Source organism: Hypanus sabinus, chromosome 11 (assembly GCF_030144855.1).
Source record: "Hypanus sabinus isolate sHypSab1 chromosome 11, sHypSab1.hap1, whole genome shotgun sequence".
NCBI classification, from domain to species: domain Eukaryota; kingdom Metazoa; phylum Chordata; class Chondrichthyes; order Myliobatiformes; family Dasyatidae; genus Hypanus; species Hypanus sabinus.
In genome coordinates this window covers 72,526,077-72,552,692 of record NC_082716.1, presented here as the reverse complement: position 1 = coordinate 72,552,692, position 26,616 = coordinate 72,526,077, and the positions used below count along the sequence as shown (strand labels likewise).

Genomic DNA, 26,616 nt, shown 5'->3' with positions numbered 1-26,616 from the left:
AACCACAAAACCTTTGTTATTGAGATGTTACCTGGATCTATCTTGTTTTGCTCTGACGTGCCTCTGGATGAATATAACTGAAGCAAGGAAAGCTTTATACCGACGATGTACCACTTGCCCCTTGAACCAAGCCTGAATTTTTTGTGCAGCTTTTGTTTTTCTGATTACTTGCCTTTCTTGGTATCGGCGGAATGAAGTCTAAAATAAAATTAATGTACAAGATAAATTTTACTAGCAACAGGTGTGAAAGTCAATGAGAAAGTCCAGATTTTAAAGAAAAATAAAAATGCATTTCAACCACTGAAGTAGCACATTAACATTAGAAAATAGTTCTAGTTAAGATTGAGAGTAGAATGAAACCAATACAGGAAAGCAAATAATAGAATTTAAAATGAAACTCTTCGATGGCAATGTTGATAGCATAAAAAAGACACAATGAAACAGAAAGTGAAGTAACACAGAATTGACAGACCACTCAAATCAATGTGTTTCAAATTACAATACTTCTAATGGATGCAGAACACCAAGCTACCATACAAAGGATCTTACATAATCAGAAAACAATTCTGAAGACATCTATGTGAAGTGCAGAGCTCAGTATGAAGTGCAGGATTAAAAGAAACGTAAAATCGCAAATAAAGTATTTAAAGGTAAATACAATATTGATGGCAGGTTCAATTACCAAAAATCTACTAAAGTTATGGAGAGACTGCAAATGGTCAGTGCATCACATTTCAATTTCAGGTACATAGTAAACAAGTTGGTTGGAAGGATGTGGAAGAACAAAGAAATTATTGTTAGAGCACAGGCTCATGGCCAGCTCATAGCAATACCAAAAAATCACGCAGTAAGGCCTTATCATTCTATGACTATTTAAAAAAATCAGTACGTATTGTAAAGAGCTTTCCAGAGTTGTTTGGGGGATGAAGTTCAGGAAGAGAGCTTTCGAATTGACTAAGTTGGAATCAGTCTTTAAAAGGAAGAAAAAGCCATTTACTCTAGAAATATTTAACAATCAATACTTAAAACATTAAAAAGCATCCCAGAAACGAATTAACTTATGATAGCCCAAAAATACATGCGAAGCCTTCTAAACTGAAATAGTACAAATTATAAACATAGTTAATTAATAACTCCTCAAATTTGCCTGAAAGGGAAGAGATAAATAACCATTAGAAATAAGCTTTGGTCAGCAGATATTAAAACAGGCAAACTTATCAATGAAGGATCTTCAATTTTTTGAAGGAACAACTGGAGAGGCATAACTTAATCAACAGGAAACCAGTATGGAATCAAAGGAAATACCTGTATTGTGACAGCAGCATGTTTCATTTTAAAGTACTTTTCTTGTTCAATCCTTCTTTGACAATAAGCTCTGTAGTGTTGTTGTATCACAAGTGCAGATTCTTTGTAGAGTAGGAATGCTTGTCTTTGTTTCTTTCCACGATAACAAGCCTGCAAGTACAAAGTAAACTACTTAAAAATAAAAACAGACTTTGCAGAGATAATTGAAGTATTGCTCTTAAATTTGCACGAGCCTCCTGTGCCAGATCTCCTCCCTACTTGATTAGCATTTGATGTGCGAATGTGTGCAGGCAAGACGAGCCAGGAAAGAAAACTGAATTAATTAAACAAACTCAATAATGCAGTAAAGCTCTAATAACCCGCTGACCGGCTCATAAGAAATCCCAACATTTCAGCATCTGGCTCACTCAGTGATGTGTGCGGCAGCTTTCAGCTCACGGTTGCTGGTGCTCACAATCTTTCAATTCATTGGGTACATTGGAAAATTTATCATACAGTGTCGTTTATGTAAGATCAAAATGTTTTTAGGTATTAACAGGAATATTTAATTACCTGTTAGTCTGACACTGAAGTCACAAGTGCGCTACAATATTGGTGTTTTACTGTGTATCGCAATGAAGTCAATTTTATTCTTCAATTGCTTTCAAACCTTATTATTGCAATAGGATATTACTGTACATATTATAATTTAATTTACTATCAAATGTTTTACCTGAATTTTAGTGATACTCTGATGAAGTCTTTTAAAGTTTCTTTGAACAATAAACCCTCGAATTCTGGCTTGAAGTCTGATTACTGTCTGACGGAATGTTAAGTAAGCATTTCTCTCTTTCTTCATTAGGAGGTAGGATCGATATTGTCTTTGTAATATAACAGCTGCTTGTACATAAGCTCTGTATTGTTTCCTTGCTTCACAGGCACGGTAGTGCGACTGCAATACAATTGCTCCACACTTCAGTTTGAGGAAGCGTCTCCTATAGTGAATCATACGGAAAAGTGACTGAATTTTTACGGCAGCATACTGCTGCTTAATGCACTGCCTCACTACCATGCCTTTGTAGGCAGCCTGAATCACAATGGCAGCATTACGCATGGACTGATATTGCATGAACTGTGAACGTCCTAGCTTGCAGGCTCTGTACCATCTCTGGATCAAAATGGTTGATAGCCGCATGGCTCTGTAACGTACCCTCGCTCGATAACCACGGAATGAAGCTTGAAGAGTAACTACAGCTATCTTCTGAATCAAGAAGCGTTTCCTGGTAGTACACATTAGTAGGTATGATTTAATATAGATAGCTGCCTTCATTGTTTTAACTAAATCTCGGGCTTTTTTCCCACGGTAGAAGGCCTGAATACAGACGGCTGCTTTTCGCAAAGTATTGTATTGTCTTACATGGATATCTCTTATTTGACAAGCTCGGTATCTCCTCTGTATAGCAGTTGTTGCCCATTGCAATTTCTTGAAGCATTGGTGCTGCTTGTGCATTCGATAATACGTCTGTATGGTTCTTGCAGACTTGTGCGTCTTCCGCAAATGCCTTCGAACAATCATTCCTCGGCAAGCAGCCTGAAGCAGTACAACACTGTTGCGGATTTTCAGATAATTATTGCGATCAGTTTTCCTTTGAAGGTGTGCCCTATAGTGACTCTGTATTATTGTAGTTGCCAGTCTCATTGCTCGGTATGGAAGGTATACCTTGTGCATTTTAAATGCTGCCTGTATCACGGTCGCTGCCTTGTGTTTGTGCTGGATCTCTCGCCGAACTTTCATTCCCCTGTAGGCAGCTTGAATGGATATAGTTGCCTTCTGTATTGAAACATATGCTTGCTTTTTATTCCTGGCAAGCACAAGTGCACGGTACCTCACCTGGATAACAGAAGCAGCAGCTCGAAGCAACAAGTAGTTTTTCCTTGCAACATAGCTCCTGAATCTTCTTTGTATAATTGTTGCCGCCAAGTGAACTCGTCGCATTTGCTGCCTTGTTTTCATTCTGCGAAAAGCAGCCTGAAGACAAACTGCTGCCCTTTTCATCTCCTTGTATTGTCTCACTTGGGCATCTCTTATTTGACAAGCTCGGTATCTTTGCTGTATAACAATGGCTGCCTGGCGTAGTTTTTGGAAATATTGGTACTGTTTATGCATTCGATAATATGACTGTATAATTCTGGCAGACTTGTTCATGTTCCTCAAACACCTACGAACATTCATTCCTCGGCAAGCAGCCTGAAGCAGTACAACACTGTTGCGGATTTTCAGGTAATTATTGCGATCAGTTTTCCTTTGAAGGTGTGCCCTATAGTGACTCTGTATTATTGTAGCTGCCAGTCTCATTGCTCGGTATGGAAGGTATTCCCTGTGCATTCTAAACGCTGCCTGTATCACGGTCGCCGCCTTGTGTTTGTGCTGGATCTCTCGCCGAACTTTCATTCCCCTGTAGGCAGCTTGAATGGATATAGTTGCCTTCCGTATTGAAACATATGCTTGCTTTTTATTCCTGGCAAGCACAAGTGCACGGTACCTCACCTGGATAACAGAAGCAGCAGCTTGAAGCAACAGGTAGTTTTTCCTTGCAACATAGCTCCTGAATCTTCTTTGTATAATTGTTGCCGCCAAGTGAACTCGTCGCATTTGCTGCCTTGTTTTCATTCTGCGAAAAGCAGCCTGAAGACAAACTGCTGCCCTTTTCATCTCCTTGTATTGTCTCACTTGGGCATCTCTTATTTGACAAGCTCGGTATCTTTGCTGTATAACAATGGCTGCCTGGCGTAGTTTTTGGAAATATTGGTACTGTTTATGCATTCGATAATACGACTGTATAATTCTAGCAGACTTGTTCATGTTCCACAAACATCTTCGAATATTCATTCCACGGTAAGCAGCCTGAAGCAGTAAAATGCTGCTGCGGATTTTCAGGTAATTATTGCGATCAGTTTTCCTTTGAAGGTGTGCTCTATAGTGACTCTGTATTATTGTAGCTGCCAGTCTCATTGCTCTGTATGGAAGGTATTCCCTGTGCATTCTAAACGCTGCCTGTATCACGGTCGCCGCCTTGTGTTTATGCCGGATCTCACGCCGAACTTTCATTCCCCTGTAGGCAGCTTGTATGGATATAGCTGCTCTACGAATAGACAGATACATTTCTCGCTGCTCTCTGCTTAGGAGAAAAGCTCTGAACTGCCTTTGTACAACAACTGAAGCAGCTTTAAGGGCAGTGTAATGCTTCTTAGTCAGGAAAGATTTAGTTGATCTTTGAATAATTGTTGCAGCTTTATGCATTTCTTTCAGCCTTTTTCTGGTTTTCATAGCACGATATGCAGCTTGTAAAACTACTGCAGCAGCCCTCATATTTTGATAATTTTGATATTGATATTTCCTTTGTATGTGAGCACGGAAGTATTGTTGTATTATCAATGCTGCTCGTCTCTTAGTTTGAAATTCTATACAAGTTTTGTGCATTCGAAGATAAGATTGTATTACAATACAAGCTTTCCGTTTCCTTCCAAGCTCTTTCCTTGCAATCTTACCTTTATAAGCCGCTTGAAGTGCTATTGCTGACCGGCGTATTCTCAGATATGCACAACGTTCTTTCCTTCCCAACAGCTTTGCCCTAAAATGGCATTGAACAGTTACGACAGCCCTTTTTAATACGCCAAACCGGTACTGTGCTCTGCACCTCCGGAAAGCTGTTTGAATGGTCACCGCAGCATTCTGTTGTGCCTCTAATTTTTTCCTTGCAGATAATCCACGGAACGCAGCCTGAAGAATAACTACTGATGCCTTAATATTGAGGTACCTGAGTCGCTGCTGTTGCCCAGCTTTGCAATTCCTGTACCAATTCTGGACTGCAATGGCAGCATTTTTCATTGACAAATATTTGACCCGTGAAGCATGTCCTCTAAATGCTGCTTGGATTTTACTAGCTGCTCTATGTTGAAGCTTCATCTTTCTGCGTACACTATATCCTTTGTATGCTGCCTGCAAACTGATCACTGCTTCTCTAGTTTTAAGGAAGTTCTGCCTTTGGCGAGTTCCTTCCTGGTACACATGGAATCCTCTCTGAATTACAACGGCAGCACAACGAATCCTCTGGTATTGACTCCTTACTCTATACATTCTGAACATTGATTGGATTTTAATTGCAGCTTGTCGGCACAAACGCAGCTGCTTTTGAGCCAGATGCTGTCTAATAGCAGACTGAAGATATATACAAGCTTCCTTTTTTCTCAGATATTCTTTTCGCTTTTCTAAGCAAAGCCTGTTAGCCCGGTAACGCCTCTGGATACAAACTGCAGCTTTTTTAAGGGATGTGTAATACTTCCGTGCTTGTATCATTTTTACTGAGGCCTGAATTTTGACAGCTGCACTTCGTATTTGTAGGTATTTCTTTCGTGAAACATATGCACGAAAGGCAGACTGAATCCTTACAACTGACTGCAATAAGTAAGCTTGTCTTCTCATTTGTAACCGCCTGTAGGCGGACTGTAAAACAATAGCTGCAGCTCTTACTGCCCTATACTCGGCTTGTGCTTTCTTTTGAGCTAAAATAGCTCGAAAGTGGGCCTGTAATGTATAAGTTGCAACCTTCATTGAATGGTATCTTTTTTGAGCATAAGATCTTCTCACGTGGGCTTGCAGTACAATAATACATTGCTTGTAATACAAGAACTTCAGTCGTTCTTTTCTCATTTTCCAATATGACTGAATGACTCGTGCAGCTTTCATTTTTCTGGCAAGCTGACGACTGTTCATGCCACGAAAGTAAGCCTGGATAATTACAGCTGCCTTGAGCATTAATTTATATTTTCCATGCTGAGCTTTACTTTCCCTGTAAGCTCTATAATATTTTTGGATAGCTAATGCTGCACGTTTCTGAGAACAAAAAGCATTTTGAGCCACATAACATCTATACCATGATTGTATTCTAATACAACTTTGTTTTGCACGTAGATATTTTTGTTTTCCTCTGTGCATTCGATACCAAGACTGTATCGTAATTGCAGCTTGATTTTTCCTGACCACTTTTTGTGCTTGCCATTTCCGAAAAGACACCTGTAGTTTTAGAGCTGCTTGTCGAAGTTTCAGGTAGTGCCTCAAGTCATTTCTCCCCTGCTGTTTAGCCCTGAAGTGCCTTTGTATGATAACCGCAGCATGCTGGCATTGTAGAAACCTTGTACGAGCCTGATGCATCCTTACTAAAGACTGCATGGTAATAGCAGCTTTACGGCTAGCAACAAATCTTGTACGTTGCTTGTACATCCTAAAAGTTGATTGGATTAGAGTAGCTGACTTAGTTAGAAGGCAAAGCTTTTGCATTTTTAAGTGACGGTAAGCTCTTTGAATTACTACTGCAGCCCATTTCAGCCTCTGATAAGAATCGTATTCACGCTTTCCTCGCACATAAGCCTTTATGTAATTCTTTAGGGTGACAGCAGCATTTTTCCTCCTGCGCATTTCAGTTCTTATGAGAAATCCCTTTGCATGTGCTTGTATCAGACGAACAGAGCGTTGAAACCTTTTGTATTTGCCTCGGGAGAGAAAACCCCTTACATATTTCTGCAGTACAATTGCTGCCTTTGCCCGTTTTTCCATTCTGTGAGCTCGCCACCTTCTAAATCCAGATTGTATTTTATCAACTGCAGTCTTCAATTTTAAGTAATTCCTTTGCTCAGATACACACAGCTGATGTGCTCTAAAATGCCTCTGAATGGTAACAGTAGCCCATTTAACACGATTGTAAGATGTGACTGCGGTCTTCATCCTTATGCGACTTTGCATGAGAATGCAATATTGCCGAAGTCTCTGAAAATGCCTTCTATCAACATATCCTCTCCAGCAGGCCTATAAATAAAATAAAGGAAACATTATATGAACAACAACTATACTAAAAGGAAAACGTACACCATTTTAAATTAAAATGGCTCTCAAAAAGATGTTCTGTGATTTAAGTGCATTTATTGTCTAATGCAACACTGAGTAGATTACAACTATACAAGTTATGCATATGAAGGACCACTTTGAACAAAATGTAGAATATTTGCTTCTAAAGTTAATTTGCAAATACCTCTTAAATTATAATTTTGCATTCAAACTCAAGAACTTAGAATGCTGAACTTAACCCTGACTCAGCATTCAAAAAGCCTGATCATCAACCCAACCTCATGCAGAGTCCTTCCTTTGGAAAATGTCAAAACATAGACTTCACCAGGCTAGAGAATAAAAGTATTAATGCGGTAACTGGAGAACCTAGTCCGGGGGTCGGCAACCCGCGGCTCCGGAGCCACTTGTGGCTCTTTCACCTCTGTGCTGCGGCTCCCTGTGGCTTTGGGAAATAATTGGTCAGTATTTAATTAAAATGTATTTTATGTTAGTTTGTTAGCTTTTGAAATGTAATTCTAAATTTGAAGATTATGGTGATCTTGTACAATCTAAATGTGGCGACACATTTCCTGGCACATCCGAAACGGCTCACAATTAGCCAGCATTCCGGCTAAGGGAGATAGCCTACGGGGGTTGTGAGTACGCGTCTTTTGCAGCATCCGCGCCCATGGGGGCTGGGTTGAGGGAGGCTTAAAAGCAAGGCTGTTTAGTTTGAATAAAGTTATTCGACTGCAGTTTACTGACTGCGTGAGCACACCGCTATAACGTGTTTTTATCGCTATTAATATACGTCACCACTGCCAATACCTGACACCCGCCAGTGCGCAATTTCTTTAATTTTTCGATCCAAGGTAGGCCAACTATGGAGAATTCTAAAAAAAGAAAAGTGACTGAAGAAAACAGAACGTTTAATGATATGTGGACAGATTCATTTGCTTTCACTGTTGACGAGACTGGTTTACCGGTATGCTTAATATGCAATGAGAAACTAGCAAACAACTAAAAGTCAAATGTTGCAAAGCATTTCCAGAATAAACACGCAGCCTTTGCTCAAAAATATCCGGATGGAGATGAGAGAAAAAAAGCTGTTTCGGAACTGATGCGAAAGGTTGATCTGAGCAAAAATCATTTCAAGCAATGGATGAAGTCCGGAAAACCAACGACATACGCTAGTTATATTGCCGCTCAGGAAATAGTCAGGCACGGGAAGCAGTTTACAGATGGTGAATATATAAAAGAATCTTTCATTAAGATTTCAGAACATCTATTCACGGACTTTAAAAACAAGAGTGAAATTGTGCAGAAAATCAGGGATATGCCCCTCTCTGCAAAGACTGTCAAAGACAGAACCATAAAAATGGCAGAAGACATCACAAGACAGCAAATTAAAGACATCAATTCAGCTGCGGCCTACTCAATTGCCTGTGACGAGTCTAAAGACAAAGGTGATATTGAACAAATAGCGCTGTTCTGCCGGTATGTAAACTCTGCCGGGCCACAGGAAGAACTGATTGAGTTGATACCTCTAAAAGACCAAACACGGGGGTAGGACATCTGTGAGGCTGTCTTGAATTGTTTAAGAGCCAAAGGAATAAAGACCACCCATCTGGTGTCAGTAGCTACTGATGGGGCACCGAATATGACGGGAACGCACAAGGGATTTGTGGCTTTACTGCAGAAGTCGCTGGACAGAAAGCTGCTGACTTTTCACTGCATCTTGCACCAAGAGGCACTGTGCGCTCAAACATTTCCTCCGGAATGCACAGAAGTAATGGATGTTGTCATTCAGATTGTCAATAAAATAATGGCAAAAAGTTTAAATCACCGTCAATTCCGTTTGTTACTGGACGAGCTGGAAAGCGCATATTCTGATCTCCTGCTGCACAACAAAGTCCAGTGGCTGTCCAAAGGGGAGGTGCTGAAACGCTTTGTCGCATGTCTGGAAGAAGTGAAAACTTTCCTGGGCAGCAAAGAGCTCACCTTTCCTGAGCTGGAACAGCCAGAGTGGCTGGAAAAGCTACACTTCATGGTAGACATGACAGCGCACCTGAACACGCTGAACACAGCTCTTCAGGGGAAAGGACGCACAGCCCTGCACATGTTGGAGGATGTTTTAGCATTCGAGCGCAAGTTGACAGTGCTTGCCAGAGAGTTACAGAAAGGCACTTTGTCTCACTTCCCCAATTTGAGAGAGTTCAAACAAGGTCACGACATGATAATTTCGGAGTATTTACATTCTGCAATCGTTGCAATGCAAACATCGTTTGGGAAATGCCTCTGTGAGTTCAGAGAGGGAAAAAACACATTATCCTTCCCGGTCACTCCCTTAAGCATCGATCCTTCCCTACTGAATACGACTGCATTGGCAGATGTGAGTAAACCTGATCTTGAGATGGAACTGGCCGACATAGCCGACAAAGACATATGGGTGTCCAAGTTTAGACACTTGACAGCAGACCTTGAAGATGTTGCCCGTCAGAAAGCCGTTCTTGCTCAGAATCACAAATGGAGTGATATTGAAAACCTTCCAAAACCAGACAAACTTGTGTTCAAAACATGGAATGCTATGCCCGACATTTATGTAAACATGAAAAAGTATGCGCTTGGAGTCCTGTCGATCTTTGGATCCACATATGTATGTGAGCAGGTGTTCTCCAACATGAACTTTATTAAAAACAAACATCGCACATGCCTTACAGATGACAGCTTGCGATCCTGTGTAAAGATGAAGGTGACGTCATACAGCCCTGATGTGCAGACGCTGTGCGCTGAGGTCCAGGAGCAGAAATCCCATTAACCAAGTATGATAAATATTTTAATTGCCTATTATTTTACGTATATTCATATTTTTTCATTGTTCAGTGAAATAGTCCTTTTATTTTTCAGGCTGACAGCTGGCTGATGTTATTTTTGGTTTGCTGCTGGCGGAAAATTTAAGTTCGGCGTTTTTCATAAATACAAGAAGGACTCAAATAGACATTGAGTATTTTACTTAAAAGTAACTTTCAACCCAACATCTTTTTTTCGGAGTTCAAAATGTTTTTGTTGCATGCAGAAATGTAATTTCATTTTCTCTGCAGGAGTTCATCAATTTCATAAATGCAACACATTATAGTTTGTTTATACATAGCATAAAGGCAAAAAAAAAACGTTGTATGCAGTGTTATTTCATTTTAAATGTCAAACGGGTTTTGCGGCTCCCAGTGTTTTCTTTTCTGTGGGAAACGGGTCCAAGTGGCTCTTTCAGTGGTAAAGGTTGCTGACCCCTGACCTAGTCAAACAAATTAACTTTATAGCCTGGTGATCTCCATATGGATATGTCACCCCCTTGTGGTAAGTACTCAACTGGAATCATATCCATAAATGAAGTGGAGATTCACCTGACAAGAAACTTTTGGATAAGTATATGGAGTTTAGATAAGTAGAGGGCTATGGGTAACCCTAGTAATTTCTAGGGTAGGGACATGTTCGGCATGACTTTGTGGGCTGAAGGGCCTGTATTGTGCTGTAGGTTTTCTACGACAAGAATTAAGGGTGGTTTTGTTTTTAAAATATCACCTTAAGTATTGGATTTGAATGCATTCCTAGAAAGAAATGTGGATCAATACTCATAGTTAGCAAAGTCCACTGCAGAGCTTCCACACGGGTGTCTGCATGATAGCGAGTTGCACCATTTAACACTTGAAATAGTTTAACACCAAGTTTCAGTTAGCTAACTCCAATTTGAAAAATAATACTAAAACCAATGACAAAAACCATGAAACTAATTTTAAGATTTGGTAACAAATGCAGATTTTCTGCATCATTTCCATGCTCTGAACAGAGAGGAAGAATTCAGGACTGCTAGCAGATAGCTCAGTCACAATCTTCACTTATAAGCCTGCTACTTGCAAGAAAACAATCATCGAGAGCAACAGAGCATCTCTACCCAATGGGACTAGTCACTATGAAAGGAGGCTGACATACGACTGAAGACTTAAGTACTTTTACATCAGTCCAAAGTAAACCAAGGTAACAATGTTGCTGGAAACTCAGCAAAGGAAGACACAGTAAAGATTTTAGATAGTAATTCCTCTATAACAATGTCTGACCTAACTAACTAGCCTTGATAAAACCGAGGGTTGATGAGGAAAATGCTGCAAATGCAATACGTACAAACTTCCTAAAGGCATTTGATAAAGTGCCACATAATCAGGTTATCATTAAGGTTGAAGCCCATGGAAATAAATGATCTGCATCTACACTGATTAAAAAAAAACAATAAAGCTACAAGGGAAAAAAAGGCTAATATTAGAGGATTTTAAAAGCAACATTCAAAAGAGCTGAAAAAATATCCAAAAGGAAAGATTTTGCAAGTCTGTGGGCAGAGATACCAGCTGCATTACTCATGCAAAACCAGTGAACAGATTCTCTGCGGGAAGAAAGTCGAGTTGAAGGCAACACAAAAAAAAAATCACTATTATAGCAGGTGATTTTAAAGTGATATTTAACAAATTCCCAACTCACCTGTCACGTTGTTCAATAACCCTCTATTAGTTATCACCATGAAAAGATAACCTTCCATCCAGTGCAAGAAAAATTGCAAAGAAACACACAAAATGCTGCAGAAATTCAGTAGGTCAGGCAGCATTTATGAAAAAATGCAAATAGGCGATGTTTCAGGCTGAGACCCCTCCCTAAGTTTGAGTAAAATTGCTATTTTTAAATGAACATATTTGTTCAACCGTTTAGAGGAAATTACTACCTTTTAGAAACCAAGTGCTCCAAAATTCATATTCAATTCATTGCTAAAATGTTAGTTGTCATTTTCTCTCTCATTGTTTTCTTTGTTTGGGATGGCAGGTGTTGGTGCAAGCTTTTGGATATTGTTATAAGTCTTTGCAATGGAAGTCTATTCTCAAAAACAGCAATTTATGCACCAGAGTGAAAAATTGATCAATCATTTTACTATCTTGAGCCAGAAACTTGTGTGTAAATATTTTGGTTTTTCCTCTACTGTATCAAAAGATGTCATTTTTTTCTGTTGGCCTTTGAAAACTTTGCACAATTTCACTTTTTAAGGTCTGACAAAGCTGAGAACAAAACTGCAGCTTTACTAATATTTAAGTAATTGAAACCTTCTTCTGAGACACATACTTAGAAGTTAATTTCAGAGAATAACATTTGTAAAGTGGAAAGATACAGATTCCAGATTGGATTTAGCACATGGTATGTTAATCATATTTGATTTCTTAAAGCTAAATGATCCAACCTGAAGAAGTGTTGCTGCCTCATTCTGCACTGCTTGTATCTTAAACATTATCAGTGCTTTAGTCTTCTGCCTTGCCACATGGCCGCGCCAAGTACTTTGTATAACAATAGCAGCTTTGTTTTTCTTCTTGACCTGCTGTCGATGCAAAAATTTACGCACTGCTGTTTGAAGGACACTTGCAGCTTGTTCTTTCTCCTGAAATGCAATACAGTTGTTAAGAGTGAATTTACATCATAGCTCATAGTTAGTTTTAATTTACAAAATTACACCCAGCTATGTTTTTCCAGTAACAAACAGCATATATTGATAAGTGCACAAAGAATAATATGAATATCAAAGTTTGGGAAGACAATGGCTTAGAAATCCAAGTATATAATACCTTGTATTCCACAGACCACATAACATTCCTTTTCTCTCAACATAAGATGGCTACCCATATAAAGATGTCAAGTAGAAAACAAATTAAAGTCCTTACTGTATACTTTTGTTTTTATTATATACTTATTATTAATAGAAAATGTAAAAATTTAATATATTTCTGGAAATTATAATTATGAATTGTGTCTGTTCCATAAAACCTCTAAAAGACACTGTCAGGTGCCAAATTTTGTTCATGTCACATAACTTTTGAAGGTTCTTTTGTTTCCTGATTTCTCCATTGAATTTTCGTACAGCCCATCATAGGCAATGTACCTGCAAATATTCACCATCATAATGAATAAAAACAGAAAGGAACTGTCCACAGACATGTTAAAATCTACTCAGTCATGTCAGTTACAATGGCTGATCTGATTTCTGTCCTCCGCAGAAGTGTCCCTCTTGATTACATAGTCCAATCTTATCGTTGAATATACCAAATAACTCAAGTCTCAGCAGCTAAGTGGAGAGTCCCAATTCATTATCCTAAGAAAATCTCCTTCTTATAAAAAATGACTCTTAATCTTAAATAGTTAACCACTCCTCCCACTCTCCCTTCTTTGTTCTAGGTTTTCCCTTCCTGACAGCAACCACCCTGTCAGGTACTCCCAAATTAGCTTAATTCAATAGAATCACATTTTGTTCCAATAAACTCCAAAGTGGAGTAAAACTTAATATAGTCAAACTTTTCCTTATTAGACAACTTCCACTCAGTCTTCTAACCTTTTCTGCAATGGTTCCATGGTAAATAATAAGACCAAGCCTATACTCTAGATGCAGTCTCACCAAAGCATTGTACAGACATAACAAGACTTCCTCATTTTTGTACTTCACCTATCTTGTCTTAGGCAGAGCAGCAAAAATGGTGTCTGTTACATCCCAAAGCTATTGCCATGCACCCTACAGTTGTGTTTGATTCTTTTTTAATCTATCAAAACAGCTCTTCAAGTCATAAACATCAACCATGTTTATGTTAAAAGGTTAATAAATCCCTTCTGTCTGTATATAGCCCTTAAAAGTGTTAGGCAAATCAAGATCCTGCAATGTGTTCCTCAAACTTCTAGCCGCCTAGGACATGGTTTGTACAATTCCTTTCTTTATATCTACTTAGTTTTAGAATCATGCCATTGTGCTCTTCCAATGCTACTTCTGGAATTTCCCAAGGACTCATTTGGAACACCTCAGTCTCATCCATAAGCTTTCAATTAAACACCAGATTTTAAAATTCTTACTTTGTCATTGCGTTCTTGCTTTCAAATCCCTCCACAACCTCATTCCTTGCTATCTCTAATATTCTCCAGAGCTACTTTACAAATTCTGGCTTCATGAACAGCCCAAATTTAATTGTGTGTTACAGGTAATGCTTGAGTCAGCTGAGGAAACTTAAATCTCTGAAATTCCCTTTCTAATATGCTCCACCGAAGTATTGTCCTTTACTTTGTTCTGCAAAAACTCAGCATAACTAATTTTTTTGTCAGTTGGTTAGATATCTATTACTTCAAACTGCAAATGAGTTGGACTACAATGAAGAGTCAGGAAAGTGAAGCCGAGGCCGATCAGATCAGTTGTCTTCTTACTAAAAGGCAGAACAATCACAAAGGTTCATATTTTGTCGAAGGTCATGTTTTGTTGCTTTAATGATTCCATGAAATATAGTTTGCTACTAAATCTTTCTAACCTGCACATTAGACACAAGAACACCGAAATCTGGAAACACGTTATCCATATTTCCATGAAAATTATTGAACTTCACTGCATGTAGAGTTGTTGCCTCCCAAATACAAAATTTTTGCAAACTTTTGATATTCTAAATTGACTACAGATTACTAAAATACTTCCCCCCCCCCCCCCATCTCACAGGATGCAAACGTACTAAATAATTAAATGGGATTTTCTGAAATTAACTTGATGGAACAGGTCATTATTTAAATAATTGTTTTTGCTTAGTCAAATGCACAATGCTTAACAATAGCTTTAACTAAAACCTTGAAGAATAGGTCATTTTAACAGCAAAACAGAGCAGGTGGTGGATAACTATACTACCTTTAAAAGTTGAAGCTCACAGTTTAGCTTGTATCGTCTCCAAGCAGCCTGTATGACTCTAGCAGCTCTTGCTTCTTTTCGTAGATCAAGAAGGCGTGCACAGAGAAATGAGACATAAGTGATAACAACCTGGAAAAAAACAAAGATGTTTAGAGAGCTATCGTAAAGCAATGGCAGGACTGCCATCTTGCCCAGAATTAAACATTTCCTAATTTATTTTACGCTTCTACTTGAAGGAAAGAAACGTGTACCTTCTCTTCTGGGATGGTATTTGACATATCCATGAGCCGTATCATTGCTGGGATGCCTCCAAGTTCTGCAACAGCAGTTGTCACTAAATTAAAATTCTTCTTTTCATTCTCCAAGAGTTCTTCATAGATACCGGTTGAAGGCAGCGCTAAATAGAAAGATACATCACTGAGCATCATTTCAATAGCAAAAATTAATATAGTAGTTCACTCAAGCATGCGTGACCATTAGTTTTTAACTAATTTATTCTAATCAGCAGAATTTCACTTTACTATTACAGTAATAAAACCCAGTCATCTTACTCTTTAGAACTCAAGATTACTGTTGTTTGCCAAGAAAGCTCCAAGTATCCACTTAGTTTTTGTATTAAATACACGGTTCGCTGGATTCATTTTGCACAAAAGAAATTACATTCAACCTCTGCAGCTTTTCTAAATATTTTCAAGTTACCTAAATAAAATTGATGATTCTGAATCATCAACTTGCAAAAATGATTAGCTTTTCTATATCCACACCAACAAAATACTTCATAAATATTAAATTATTTGATAAATATCTGCTGAACCTCAACTTAAACATTCTCCTCATAACTAATACCTCATCAAAAGTACAAAAATGGATTAAACACCAAGAATGCAAGCTACTTAAAAACTGTATGCCATACAGATGGTATTTACTTCAAAATATTTCTATTCACTGAACATCTTACTCAGAAAATCCAGAAAAATGAGCAAGTTTTATTACTTTATCTAGCAATACTCCCACTTAAACCAGCACATTGACCGCCCACTGCATTTTGTGCAAAGCCATTTATCATATAGCAGTAAAGCATTTAAAGACTATTTACTTCATTATTTAAAAGTGTTTGTTTCCTCAGATTATTTTGCATCTTTCACCATTCTCCCCTACATAATCTAACCCCATATTGTATCTAAACACAAAACGAATTAAGCTGAATGAGTTATCGTATAGCTTCATTAGTTATTTGTCTTTGATGTTTGGTGTTTTCCACCTTAACTGGGGAGGTATGACAATATGAGTAGCAACTGAACTGAAATTTAAATCAGAACTAGTTGCACCAGAATTGGGGAAAGGCGAGTGAGGTGGGCAGGGGGGTGGTAGGAAAAGCCAAGCAAATTGCAGAGAACTTTGTGTTCGCAAATCCGTTACTATTTACCTTCTGGGAACCACCCACTGTGGTCATCTATTCCAGTTGTCCAGTACAGAAAAACTGGAGTACAGGAAAAATGCCACAGGAACAAAACATTCAGACCAATCACTCAGCTCATGTCTCCTCCTTTCTTATCTAATCATAGCTATGTAAGCTTCCATTCCATTCTCCTCCAGATGCTTTCCCAATTATCCTTAAAGTACCGTATTTGTTTTGATCACACCCTGTGGTAATCAATCCTGCCTTTATTACCTATGGGTAATAAAATTTGTCTCATTTCCTTACTGAATTTATAATATTTGCACTCAGATATGCATTTCCCTACAAATGGAATTTTTTTGGATACAAGGTCTTTCAAGAGACTCTTAGTTACACTGAACTTAGAGCAACAGAAGGCTAAGCAGTAGGGAAATTCTAGGCAGTTTTTAGAGTAGATCAGATAGTCAGCACAACATTCCTATGCATATTAACTTGGTCATAATCAGGCCCCCTATATTCTCAAGAAACAGTTTTTTCAAGCTTTGCTGATACTCATACCTTCATACACTGAGTACCTTCCTTGTAAATCTTTATTTCATCCTTCCCAGTATCCCTTTATCCTTTTTATAAGACAACTAGTACAGTAGGGCAGGGGTGTTCTAACTAAAATTCAATATAGGTAGGCATGACTTCACTACTCCCCACCCCAATTATAGCACTCTAGAACTGTGGGGCTTTTTGTTTCTTAATCGGCTAAAAGCATTAAGGAGAACCTTTCCAGTCTTCAGTTTGTATTTTGAAATGTTTCTCCAACCCTGCTGAACTTTCATCTTCCAAATCATAAATAACTCTATTATTCCTAACCGGAAGTTAATTCCTAACATGACAACTTATAATTGGTTTGTTGCACACGCCAATTATTTAATCCATTCTCCATTTAGAAATCTCTTCTTGTATTGATTATACTTGATGCCTGTCACTGTTTATATCCCTCCAAAATAAAGAGTCTTAACTACAAATTTTGGAAGTGTGTTGTTGTTGCGGTGTTTCAGTATAAACAAACTGTTCACAGCAGGGGAGTCTTGAAAGAGTTAGTCGATGCATTGATTATCATCTTCAAAGTTCTATTGATTCTGGAATTGCTTCTGTGGGTTTGGTGGGTGGAAATGTGACCTCACTTTTTATGAAAGGAAGGAGAATTCTGGAAAGTATTTGCTTGTTAGCTTTAATTACAGCCTCTAGCTTTTTCCTCATTACTCACAGTAAGAACGCAACAACAGAAAACCACTATGGATTTATGACAGGAAAATCTTACTTGACTAAATTGCTTGAGTTATGGAGCATGAACAAGGCCGAAGTCATCCTTGGTAATCCAGGTTGTCCACGTGAACAAGTGTGATTTGCCCAAGTTTAGACATTATTCCTCTAAACGTTTTCTATCCATGTACCTGTCTAAATGTCTTTTAAATAGCATAACTTCTCTTGTGTCTTCTACTTTCTCTGGCAGCTCATTCCATACACAAACCAACTTGATAGTGAAAGATTTACTCCCTAAAGTTCCTTTTAAACCTCCCACCTTTAAACAACATCATCTAGTTTTAAACTCCCTTACCATGGGAAAGTGACTGACTTTCACCTTTTCTATGCCCTAATGATTTTATAAACCTCTATAAGAGCAACCCTCAGCCTCCAATGCTCCAGGAGAAAAAAGCCCCATCTTATGCAATCTCTAACTCAAGCCTTCAAGCCCTGGTAGCATCCATATCAATCCTTTTTTACTCATTCCAGCTTAATGTCATACTTTCTATGGCTAGAAGTGAATTGCACACAGTACTTAAATGTGGTCTCACCAACATTTGATATAGTCAATAATATGACATCCCAAAGTCAACAAGTCAATGGAGATAACATGTATGACTTAAAATTGATTATCAGACACGAAGCAAAATGACAGTAACTGACTGAGACAAGGTCTGAGGCTGGAGTCAGAGCTTTTCAGGTCTTCAAAGATCTAGCAGAGATATTCAAATGCTATTAATGACACTAAACTAAGTAGAATTGAAAGCAGATGGTGCTGCTAAGATGTATTAAGGGAATATGGACAGACTGAGGGTGGTTAAGAACTGCTGAGGGAATAAAATATGGAAAAGTGTTAGGTTATCCACTTCAGAACATGTAACAGGGGCAGAGTCGCTGTTAAATGAAGCAACAAATTTTGCACCTCATTCCTGACTTCTGATAGAACTTTGGGTTAAAAACCATCACAATCCAAGAACTGGTGTGCCTCAGCAATCTGTTCTGGGACCCCTACTCTTCATGATGTTTATAAGTGACCTGGATGGGGAAGTGGAGGGATGGGCTAGTAATTTCCTGATGACACAAAGGTTGGAGGTGTTGTGGATAGTGTGGAGGACTGTCAGAGGTTACAGCGGGACATCGATAGGATGCAAAACTGGGCTGAGAAGTGGCAGATTGAGTTCAATCCAGGTAAGTTGTGAGGTGGTTCATTTAGGTAGGTCAAATAAGATGGCAGAATATAGTTTTAATGGTAAGACTCTTGGCAGTGTGGAGGATCAGAGGGATCTTGGGGTCCGAGTCCATAGGCTGTGCAGGTTGACTCTGTGATTAAGAAGGCATACGGTGCATTAGCCTTCATCAATCGTGGGATTGGATTTAGGAACCGAGAGGTAATGTTGCAGCTGTTGCACCTGGTCAGGCCCTGCTTGGAGTACTGTGCTCAGTTCTGGTCGCCTCACTACAGGAAGGATGTGAAAACCATAGAAAGGATGCAGAGGAGATTTACAAGGATGCTGCCTGGATTGGGGGTCATGCCTTATAAGAATAGGTTGAGTGAACTCAGCCTTTTCTCCTTGGAGCGACAGAGGATGAGAGGTAACCTGATAGAGGTGTATAAGATAATAATAATAATAAGGCCTTGATCGTGTGGATAGTTAGGAGGCTTTTTCCCATGGCTGAAATGGCTAGCACAAGAGGGCACAGATTTAAGGTGCTTGGAAGTAGATACAGAGATGTCAGGGGCAAGTTGCTGTTGTTTTTTTTTAAAAACGCAGAGAGTAGTGAGTGTGTGGAATGGGCTCCGGCAACGGTGATGGAGGAGGATACGATAGGGTATTTTAAGAGTCTGCTGGACAGGTACGTGGAGCTTAGAAATTGCACAGAGTTATCCATAACCCTTTATTTTCCTAAGGTAAGGACATGTTTGGCACAGCTTTATGGGCCGAAGAGCCTGTATTGTGCTATAGGTTTTCTATGTTTCTAACTGCTGTGGTCTGCAGGGAGATTACAAAGTTTTAAGTACTAGAGCCAATTGCAGATAAAGTGGAACTTTTAGCATTCAACAAAAGGGGCAAGAATGTCTTCTGTTCCAATTTGTCTGAGAGAAAACATGCAGTAGTTCTGGGTCCAATACATTGGATACAAGTAGGATCGAGGAAACTACTGCATTTCTATTTTGTGAAAACCAAGGCAACACTGACATTAATATTGGATTCCGCTGCACAAGCAGGTAGGGTATGGGAGCATTTTGGTTGAAGGACAATCTATTTCGATCATGCAGCAAACTAATTTGGTACCTAGTGAAAATTTGGTTGAAATCTATTAGGTTGCTGGACAATCTATTAACTTGGCTGCTATCTATTAATATTTTGAGATTACAGTCAAAGTAATATAAAGTATATATGAACTAAGATCGAATCAAGATGATGGTCAAGAGCTCTTACCTGAATAAAACATCTCAGTTTGATATAATTAATGAAAACGTTTGGAAATAAAACCACACGGTCAGTTTGATCAAATGTCTGAGTGAATGAAAATGTTACCGGGGCGAGTGAAGTCTTTAATTAATCGTTTGGAAAAGAAAAGTGAAATTTGCAGAAAACAGTTAAAAACAGCCTGATAGAGACAGGTAAAAGTCTAAAGAAGAAAACTCTGCCTTAACCAAACAAGTGAAAAACAAAACCAAAGTGCATGGTAAGTAAACAGGACAACATGGGAAAACTGAATAGGGACCTCAAGTGGGCAGTCCTGCAAATGACACTTCGAGCGACACTACCAGTGACATTACATCTGGCATCCCTCCACGGAGGACACTCTCTACGTTGAACAGTCCCCCTTGACAGCAACACCATCCAAACTCTGGAGAATAACCCTCCATCGAACTGTTCTCCAAGACACTACCACCATCTGAACTCATAGAGAAACTACAGGATGGACGTGACATAAACTCCACAGGAGCCCCCTAGCGACTCAAGTGAGGATAACAGCAACGAAATAAGATTGGCAGCTACGTCACAGCTTGCTTCAATATAGACCAAAGAAGTCAAGATACACAGGACTGAAGATTAAACTATTGCTAATCTATATATTGACAAACAAGTGGTAGACCCATCAAACACTGCTCACACTCAACAATCAGCTGAAGGGCAGTAAGCGTTTAGGGCGTAAAGGGATACAGGGAGAAGACAGTAGGTTGGATTGAGAGGAAAACTGGATCAGCCATGATTAAGTACTGGAGCAGACTCGATAGGCCAAATGGCCTAATTCTACTCCTATACCTTATAATCTTGTGGTGTCAAATTTGAACAGTGGACATCAAAATCCAACAGCTATGATTTTAATGAATGAGGAATGGCAAAATAGCCTTCAAAGGCTGGATAGCCAGTTCCTGGTTTGTTTCCTGATTTTAATATCATCATCAATCTGTGGAAAAACACTTCTACTGGCTCTCTGTTGTGCAATGATAGCTGCTTATTTTGTATACTAACCATCCCAATGATCTTTAGAGACTTCAAAAATCAACCCCATGAGTTTTAACTAAATATTTTATTCCGAAGGCATTCCCAGAAAAACTCGTTTAAGTTTGTGTTTCATCACAGCAATATGGAACACCAATAATACTTACTGTTTGTAGGTATGGCATCAATGGAATTTTCATCAGACTCACTGGTAGATGTATCAATTGCCACTGTGCCATGCTGTGCATATTCCACTGTCTGTGTGGTTCGTTGACAAATGTTATTCACAGGCAAAAGGCTCGGATGGTAATGATGAATAAGGTAACATAAAACTCTACCATCAGAAAAGGGGACGGTAAAATTCTCAACCTGAAACAAGACGACAAAACTGAATAATGCATACAAGATAATTTTTGAAAATACAATTTATTATGATTTTTCTCAGTTGGAACTCCTTAAAATAGCTATTTGCTAATATTTGAGCAAACCATATTTCAGAATATAGTGGGTGCTGGCTAATTGGGACACATCAGGACCAGTACATTTTGGTCCAATCAAGAGGCTGGCCCAGTCAGCCGAAGTTTCATGGAAATAGTTAAAAAGGTATAAAAAGACAAAGTATCATTTAACAGCGTGACAAAATATGTATGTAAATTGAATACTGAATAAATACTGTATTTTAAATTAATTACAGTCCACCTTATAGAAAATGACCTGTATATATAAAGTTCTAAGATAATTAACTGCCTTGCTCAGTCTAGTTAAAAATAGGCTAACTCTTTACTCTAAGATTACTATCAAATTTATAGACCTACAAACCTCAAACTAAACAAAATTTGTTAACTATCACAAATTAATATCCTGAATTGCTTAAAGATATTAATAATAAAAAATACTATTCTGTTCTTATTGCAGATTTCTTGGAGCTCAAAACATTGAATTTATATCACCTGCTTGTGGAAAAAATATTCATAAACATTAAATTACATTAACCATTTGCAAGCCTTAGAAAGTTGCATTAAGAAACCAGGTTCATGAGAGATCCACATACAGAGAACTTATAAAGTAATCAATTGTGTGTGTGTGTGTTCATTTGTTCACCACCACACCCCTCCCCCCCCCCCCCCCACCCCGGATCAGACAGGGATGTGCACATCCTAAAAATAAATAAAATTTGAGCCAAGGAATAGGAATGAACTGGAAAATATACGTACTATTGCATTGCCTGAGGATACTGTCAAAGTTCAACATCAGCAGTATAAGTCGGATAAAGAAGGCAACCAAAAGTTACTCATTTTAAAAGAGAAAAACAGAATTAGATCAAATGTAACAACTCTACCTACTTTTACACCATAATATGCACATACAGCATTTATCCAATTCATCAACAGAGTGATTTGCGGACTGTATTTTTCTGGCAAGCAGTTAAGGTCTTTATCTTTCACTGGGTGGGGTGGCACAGAAAGGGAACGCAGAGCTGCAAGTTTGTGTGATGTGTGTAAATTATTTTTCAGAAATTCAATTTCTTCTCGCAACTGATCTTCATTTAGCAATATCTCCACCTGAGTAGAGAAAAAAATTAGTTAAAATCAGCAAATGTTAGTACTCTATGAACAGCAATTAAACTGGATAACATTTTTACTTGTCAATCTAATCAATTTGCTTCAAATAGTGTGGTATTAGAAGGCCAAATACATAGGATCAGGGCTTCACAAACAAGAGAAAATCTGCAAATGCTGGAAATCCAAGCAACATACAAGATGCTGAAGGACCTCAGCTGTCCAGGCAGCATCTATGGAAGAGTAAATAATCAACATTTCAGACCGAGCTCCTTCATCAGTCCTGATATGTCAAGAGTTTACTCTTCTCCATAGATGGTGCCTGGCCCGTTGAGTTCTTCCAGTATTTTGTGTAGAATATGGGCACTGGGCGTTTATAATATTATTAGTTATTTTTGTATGCTCAGTTCACTTCATTGTACATATACTTTTCTGTACAAAAGGTGCAGAACTAGTTACTACATTTACTTTTGAAAGAAAAACTAAGTAACAATAAAAAGTAAAAGATCGTGTGTGCATTCCCAATACTAATTTCAATATTTAATTTCAGAACAAACCAAGCAACATTTAACAATTACGAAAATAGTATAACTCAAAGCCTTAAATGTTTTTGAAGTTCAATTAGATTTTCATAGTCAAAAATGTACCTGAAAGGCAAAGATGATTCTCCACAATAGTGCCAAAGTTTTTTCCCGATGTCCATCCACAATATCTCTGGGATCTATATCAATGCCTGGTGGAGAGAGAAAGACATTGTATTCAAAGACCACTTAAAAATTAGGAGTAAAGCTAATACTCTGGCTAAAGTTAAGAAAAATGAATTTTACCCCGCTCATCTTTCAAATCAACTCGAGTTTTAAGGGCTTTCAGTGCAACATCCACATTATGCAGCTTTTGAAGACGGCTAATTGCTGGGACCCTCAGCTGCTTTGAAAGTTTCCAGTCTTGAGTAAGAAGTTCAACTGCTCGCCTGTAAAACGTCACACAACCAAAAGCTTATGAATTTTAAAAAGTGCCCTTCCATTGGAAGTACAGCAGAATTTTAAAAAAACTTCATCTCGCCCCAAGATGCTAAAAATCATGGACTGCAGCAGAGATAATTTTCTAATTCAATAGGTTGGACAAGCTATTGATGTCACATCTTCAAATGGGGCTAATTAGTTTTGTATTCAATATATTTAGGGAAGAATAATCTTAGTAGTGGATATTTTTAGGCAAGGGTTGAAATTGATTTAATTCACTCTAAAATTAGAGTTTTACATCCAAATGAAATCGAATAATGGTAGGCATGGGTTGGCCATAGCCGATACGGGAAACTGCACAAGATGTGAATGGCAGCAAATGCAGCAATGGACAACAACTACAGAATTGATAAAACAACATGACAAGTACACATATTGTTGGGTTTTTAAGTCTTAAAATGGATGTGGTCAAACATGATTAATAAAGGCTAAAAACTTTATTAGTTCAATGGAAAAGGTATACATCATTGTCAAAGAAAACAAGTCTGAGGAGTATAGCAGTTTTCAATTCATACAGAAGGACAATAAAGGTATATAGAATACTTAAGTGATCCAAGAAGAAAAGGCTAGAAAAGCATTTAAAATGGAAACATTAGTAAAGTTGTTATCGACCCCTTATGGACATTTAAGATAAACTACATTTTGTAATAAAATTAGATTATTTTGCCTTCGTCTCAACAGAAAAATGCATACAACCACCCAGAAAATGTGAACAACAATTAATGGGCAGACAGCCAATAAAGTTCAAGATCCCTTGATCTTTATCCCAACCTTGAAAATAGTTGTGAGGGACTTAAAGATTCTCATCTCCCAGAATGCCACGAATTCTGGAATGATTCCCATAGAATAGAAGTTACTAAATGTAACTTCCTTATTTGAGTAATCACCAGCCAAGGAATGGATTGTCTCCAGAGAAAGGGTTGTTATTTTGATTCACTAGAAAATATCAATACAAGACACTGCCTTGTCAGTTCTTTCCATTCCAGAACTACTGAGATGTCCTTCTTCAAAGAAAGGGGCTTCCATTCCTCCACCATCAAGTCTGCCCTCACCTGCATCTCTTCCATTTCACGCATGTCTGCCCCACTCCATCCTATCACCTCCACACCAGGGATAGGGTTCCTCTTGTCCTCACCTACCTCCCCACTAGCCTCCACGTCCAGGACATAATTCTCCATAACTTCCACCATCTCCAATGGAATCCCATTACCAAGCACATCTTTCCCTCTGCACGCACCCCCGCCCCCCACTTTCCGCTTCCCGCAGGGTTTGCTCCCTAAGCGACCTCCTTGCCCGCTCATCCCTCCCACTGATCCTGTTTCATTCCTGGCACTTATCTTAGCAAATAGAACCAGTGTTACCTGCCTATACACCTCCACCCTCACTACCATTCAGGGCCCCAAATAGTCCTGCCAGGTGAGGCAACACTTCACCTGAGAATCTTCTGGGGTCATCTACTGTACCCACTGCTCCCGGTGTGTCCTCCTATATTATCGGTGAGATCCGACGTAGTTTGGGAGACTGCTTCACCCAGCACCTACGCTTCACCCGCCAGAAAAATCACAATCTCCCTGTAGTCAGTCATTTCAATTCTACTTCCCATTCCAACATGTCAGTCCATGGCCTCCTCTACTGCTGCACTGAGGCCACACTCAGGATGGAGGAGCAGCACCTTGCAGTCTGTCTAGGTAGCCTCCAATCTGATGGCATGAACATCAATCTTTTGAACTTCTGGTAACTGCTACCCCTTTCATCATTTTCCATTCCTGTTTCCCTCTCTCACGTTCTTATTTGCCCATCACCTCCCTCTGGTGCTCCTCATCCTTCTCTTTCTTCCATGGTCTTCTATCCTCCTATCTGATTCCCTCTTCCCAAGCCCTTTCTCTCTTTCACCAATCAACTTCCCAGCTCATTACATGATCCACTCTCCCTCTCCTGGTTTCACCTATCATCTACGACCTTGTACTTCTTCCTCCCCTCCCCCCATTTTCTTGCTCTGACTTCTCTTTCTTTCCAGTCCTGACGAAGGGTCTTGGCCTGAAATGTCGACAGTTAACTGCTTTCCACTGGTGCTGTCCCACCCGCTGAGTTCCTCCCGCATTTTTTATGTGTTCCTGCCTTGTCAGTTCTCAAAGCCATTCTCAAGTGGCCTCCCACTGTGAATAAACAACTGAGATATTTACAGGTACTGGATCTGTTTGATTACCTTTGGAAAGTTGCAGTCTTCTGTGAAGCCTGCAAAGTGAATTTCTGTTAACCTAAACTGCTGTAACAGAGGTTATCTGTATTTGAACTATTGATAAGACAACAGACAAGAGATTTTTAAATGACATTCCCAGGGAATACAAGATTGTGGGCATCATATTGGTGTGGATAAATGATTACTAAACGTACAAAGAACAGTTGAAATAGACACATCATTTTCAGATTGCGAGGCTGTAACTCATGGGGTGCTATAGGGGGTCGATGCTGAGGCCCCAGTTGTCACGATCTATATAAGAGTTGAATGCCAAGGTATAACGTATTCAAGATAATAGATTAGGTAATGATATGAATTCAAGAAATAATGCACAAAGCCTTCACAGTAGTGTAAACAAGCTTAAAGACATGGCAGAAAGCATATCAATGTGTAAAAATGTAAAGTCATCTATTTTGATGAAAAACAGAAAATTTTTTTTTGTTTAAATGGCAAGAAACTGAAATGTTTTAGTGTTCATTATCAGATTTATTATCATTGCCAAGATGTTATATTTGTTGTTTTGCAGAGCACAAAAATACACAAATCACTGAATATCTATGTGAAGGTTCAGTCACTGATTGGTATGACAAATGGTACATAACCTTAATGGCAAGGGACCTGAGTACTACCATCATCCAGTGCCCTAGTGGCAGCACAGCAGGAATTTTGTCTACACACCAGGACTCTGTACCAAGTGTTAACTAGTACAAGTGCACCCGAAGTTCACTAGGTTTTGGGGGTGTGGG

The 26,616-nt window shown here is 38.8% G+C and overlaps 1 protein-coding gene across 1 annotated transcript in view; it reads right to left on the bottom strand.

Annotated features, from left to right (window-relative positions):
• The window catches only part of aspm (assembly factor for spindle microtubules), a 59,320-nt gene that overhangs the window by 14,056 nt on the left and 18,648 nt on the right, over nucleotides 1–26,616 (bottom strand). The window contains exons 11-20 of the mRNA XM_059984710.1: nucleotides 23,437–23,579; nucleotides 23,257–23,342; nucleotides 22,394–22,612; nucleotides 21,218–21,419; nucleotides 15,149–15,294; nucleotides 14,898–15,026; nucleotides 12,438–12,632; nucleotides 2,018–7,147; nucleotides 1,306–1,455; nucleotides 32–198 (exon numbers count right to left, since the gene is read on the bottom strand). Of these exons, the coding sequence (XP_059840693.1) occupies nucleotides 32–198; nucleotides 1,306–1,455; nucleotides 2,018–7,147; nucleotides 12,438–12,632; nucleotides 14,898–15,026; nucleotides 15,149–15,294; nucleotides 21,218–21,419; nucleotides 22,394–22,612; nucleotides 23,257–23,342; nucleotides 23,437–23,579 (6,567 nt within the window). The remainder of the gene's footprint in view (nucleotides 1–31; nucleotides 199–1,305; nucleotides 1,456–2,017; nucleotides 7,148–12,437; nucleotides 12,633–14,897; nucleotides 15,027–15,148; nucleotides 15,295–21,217; nucleotides 21,420–22,393; nucleotides 22,613–23,256; nucleotides 23,343–23,436; nucleotides 23,580–26,616) is intronic.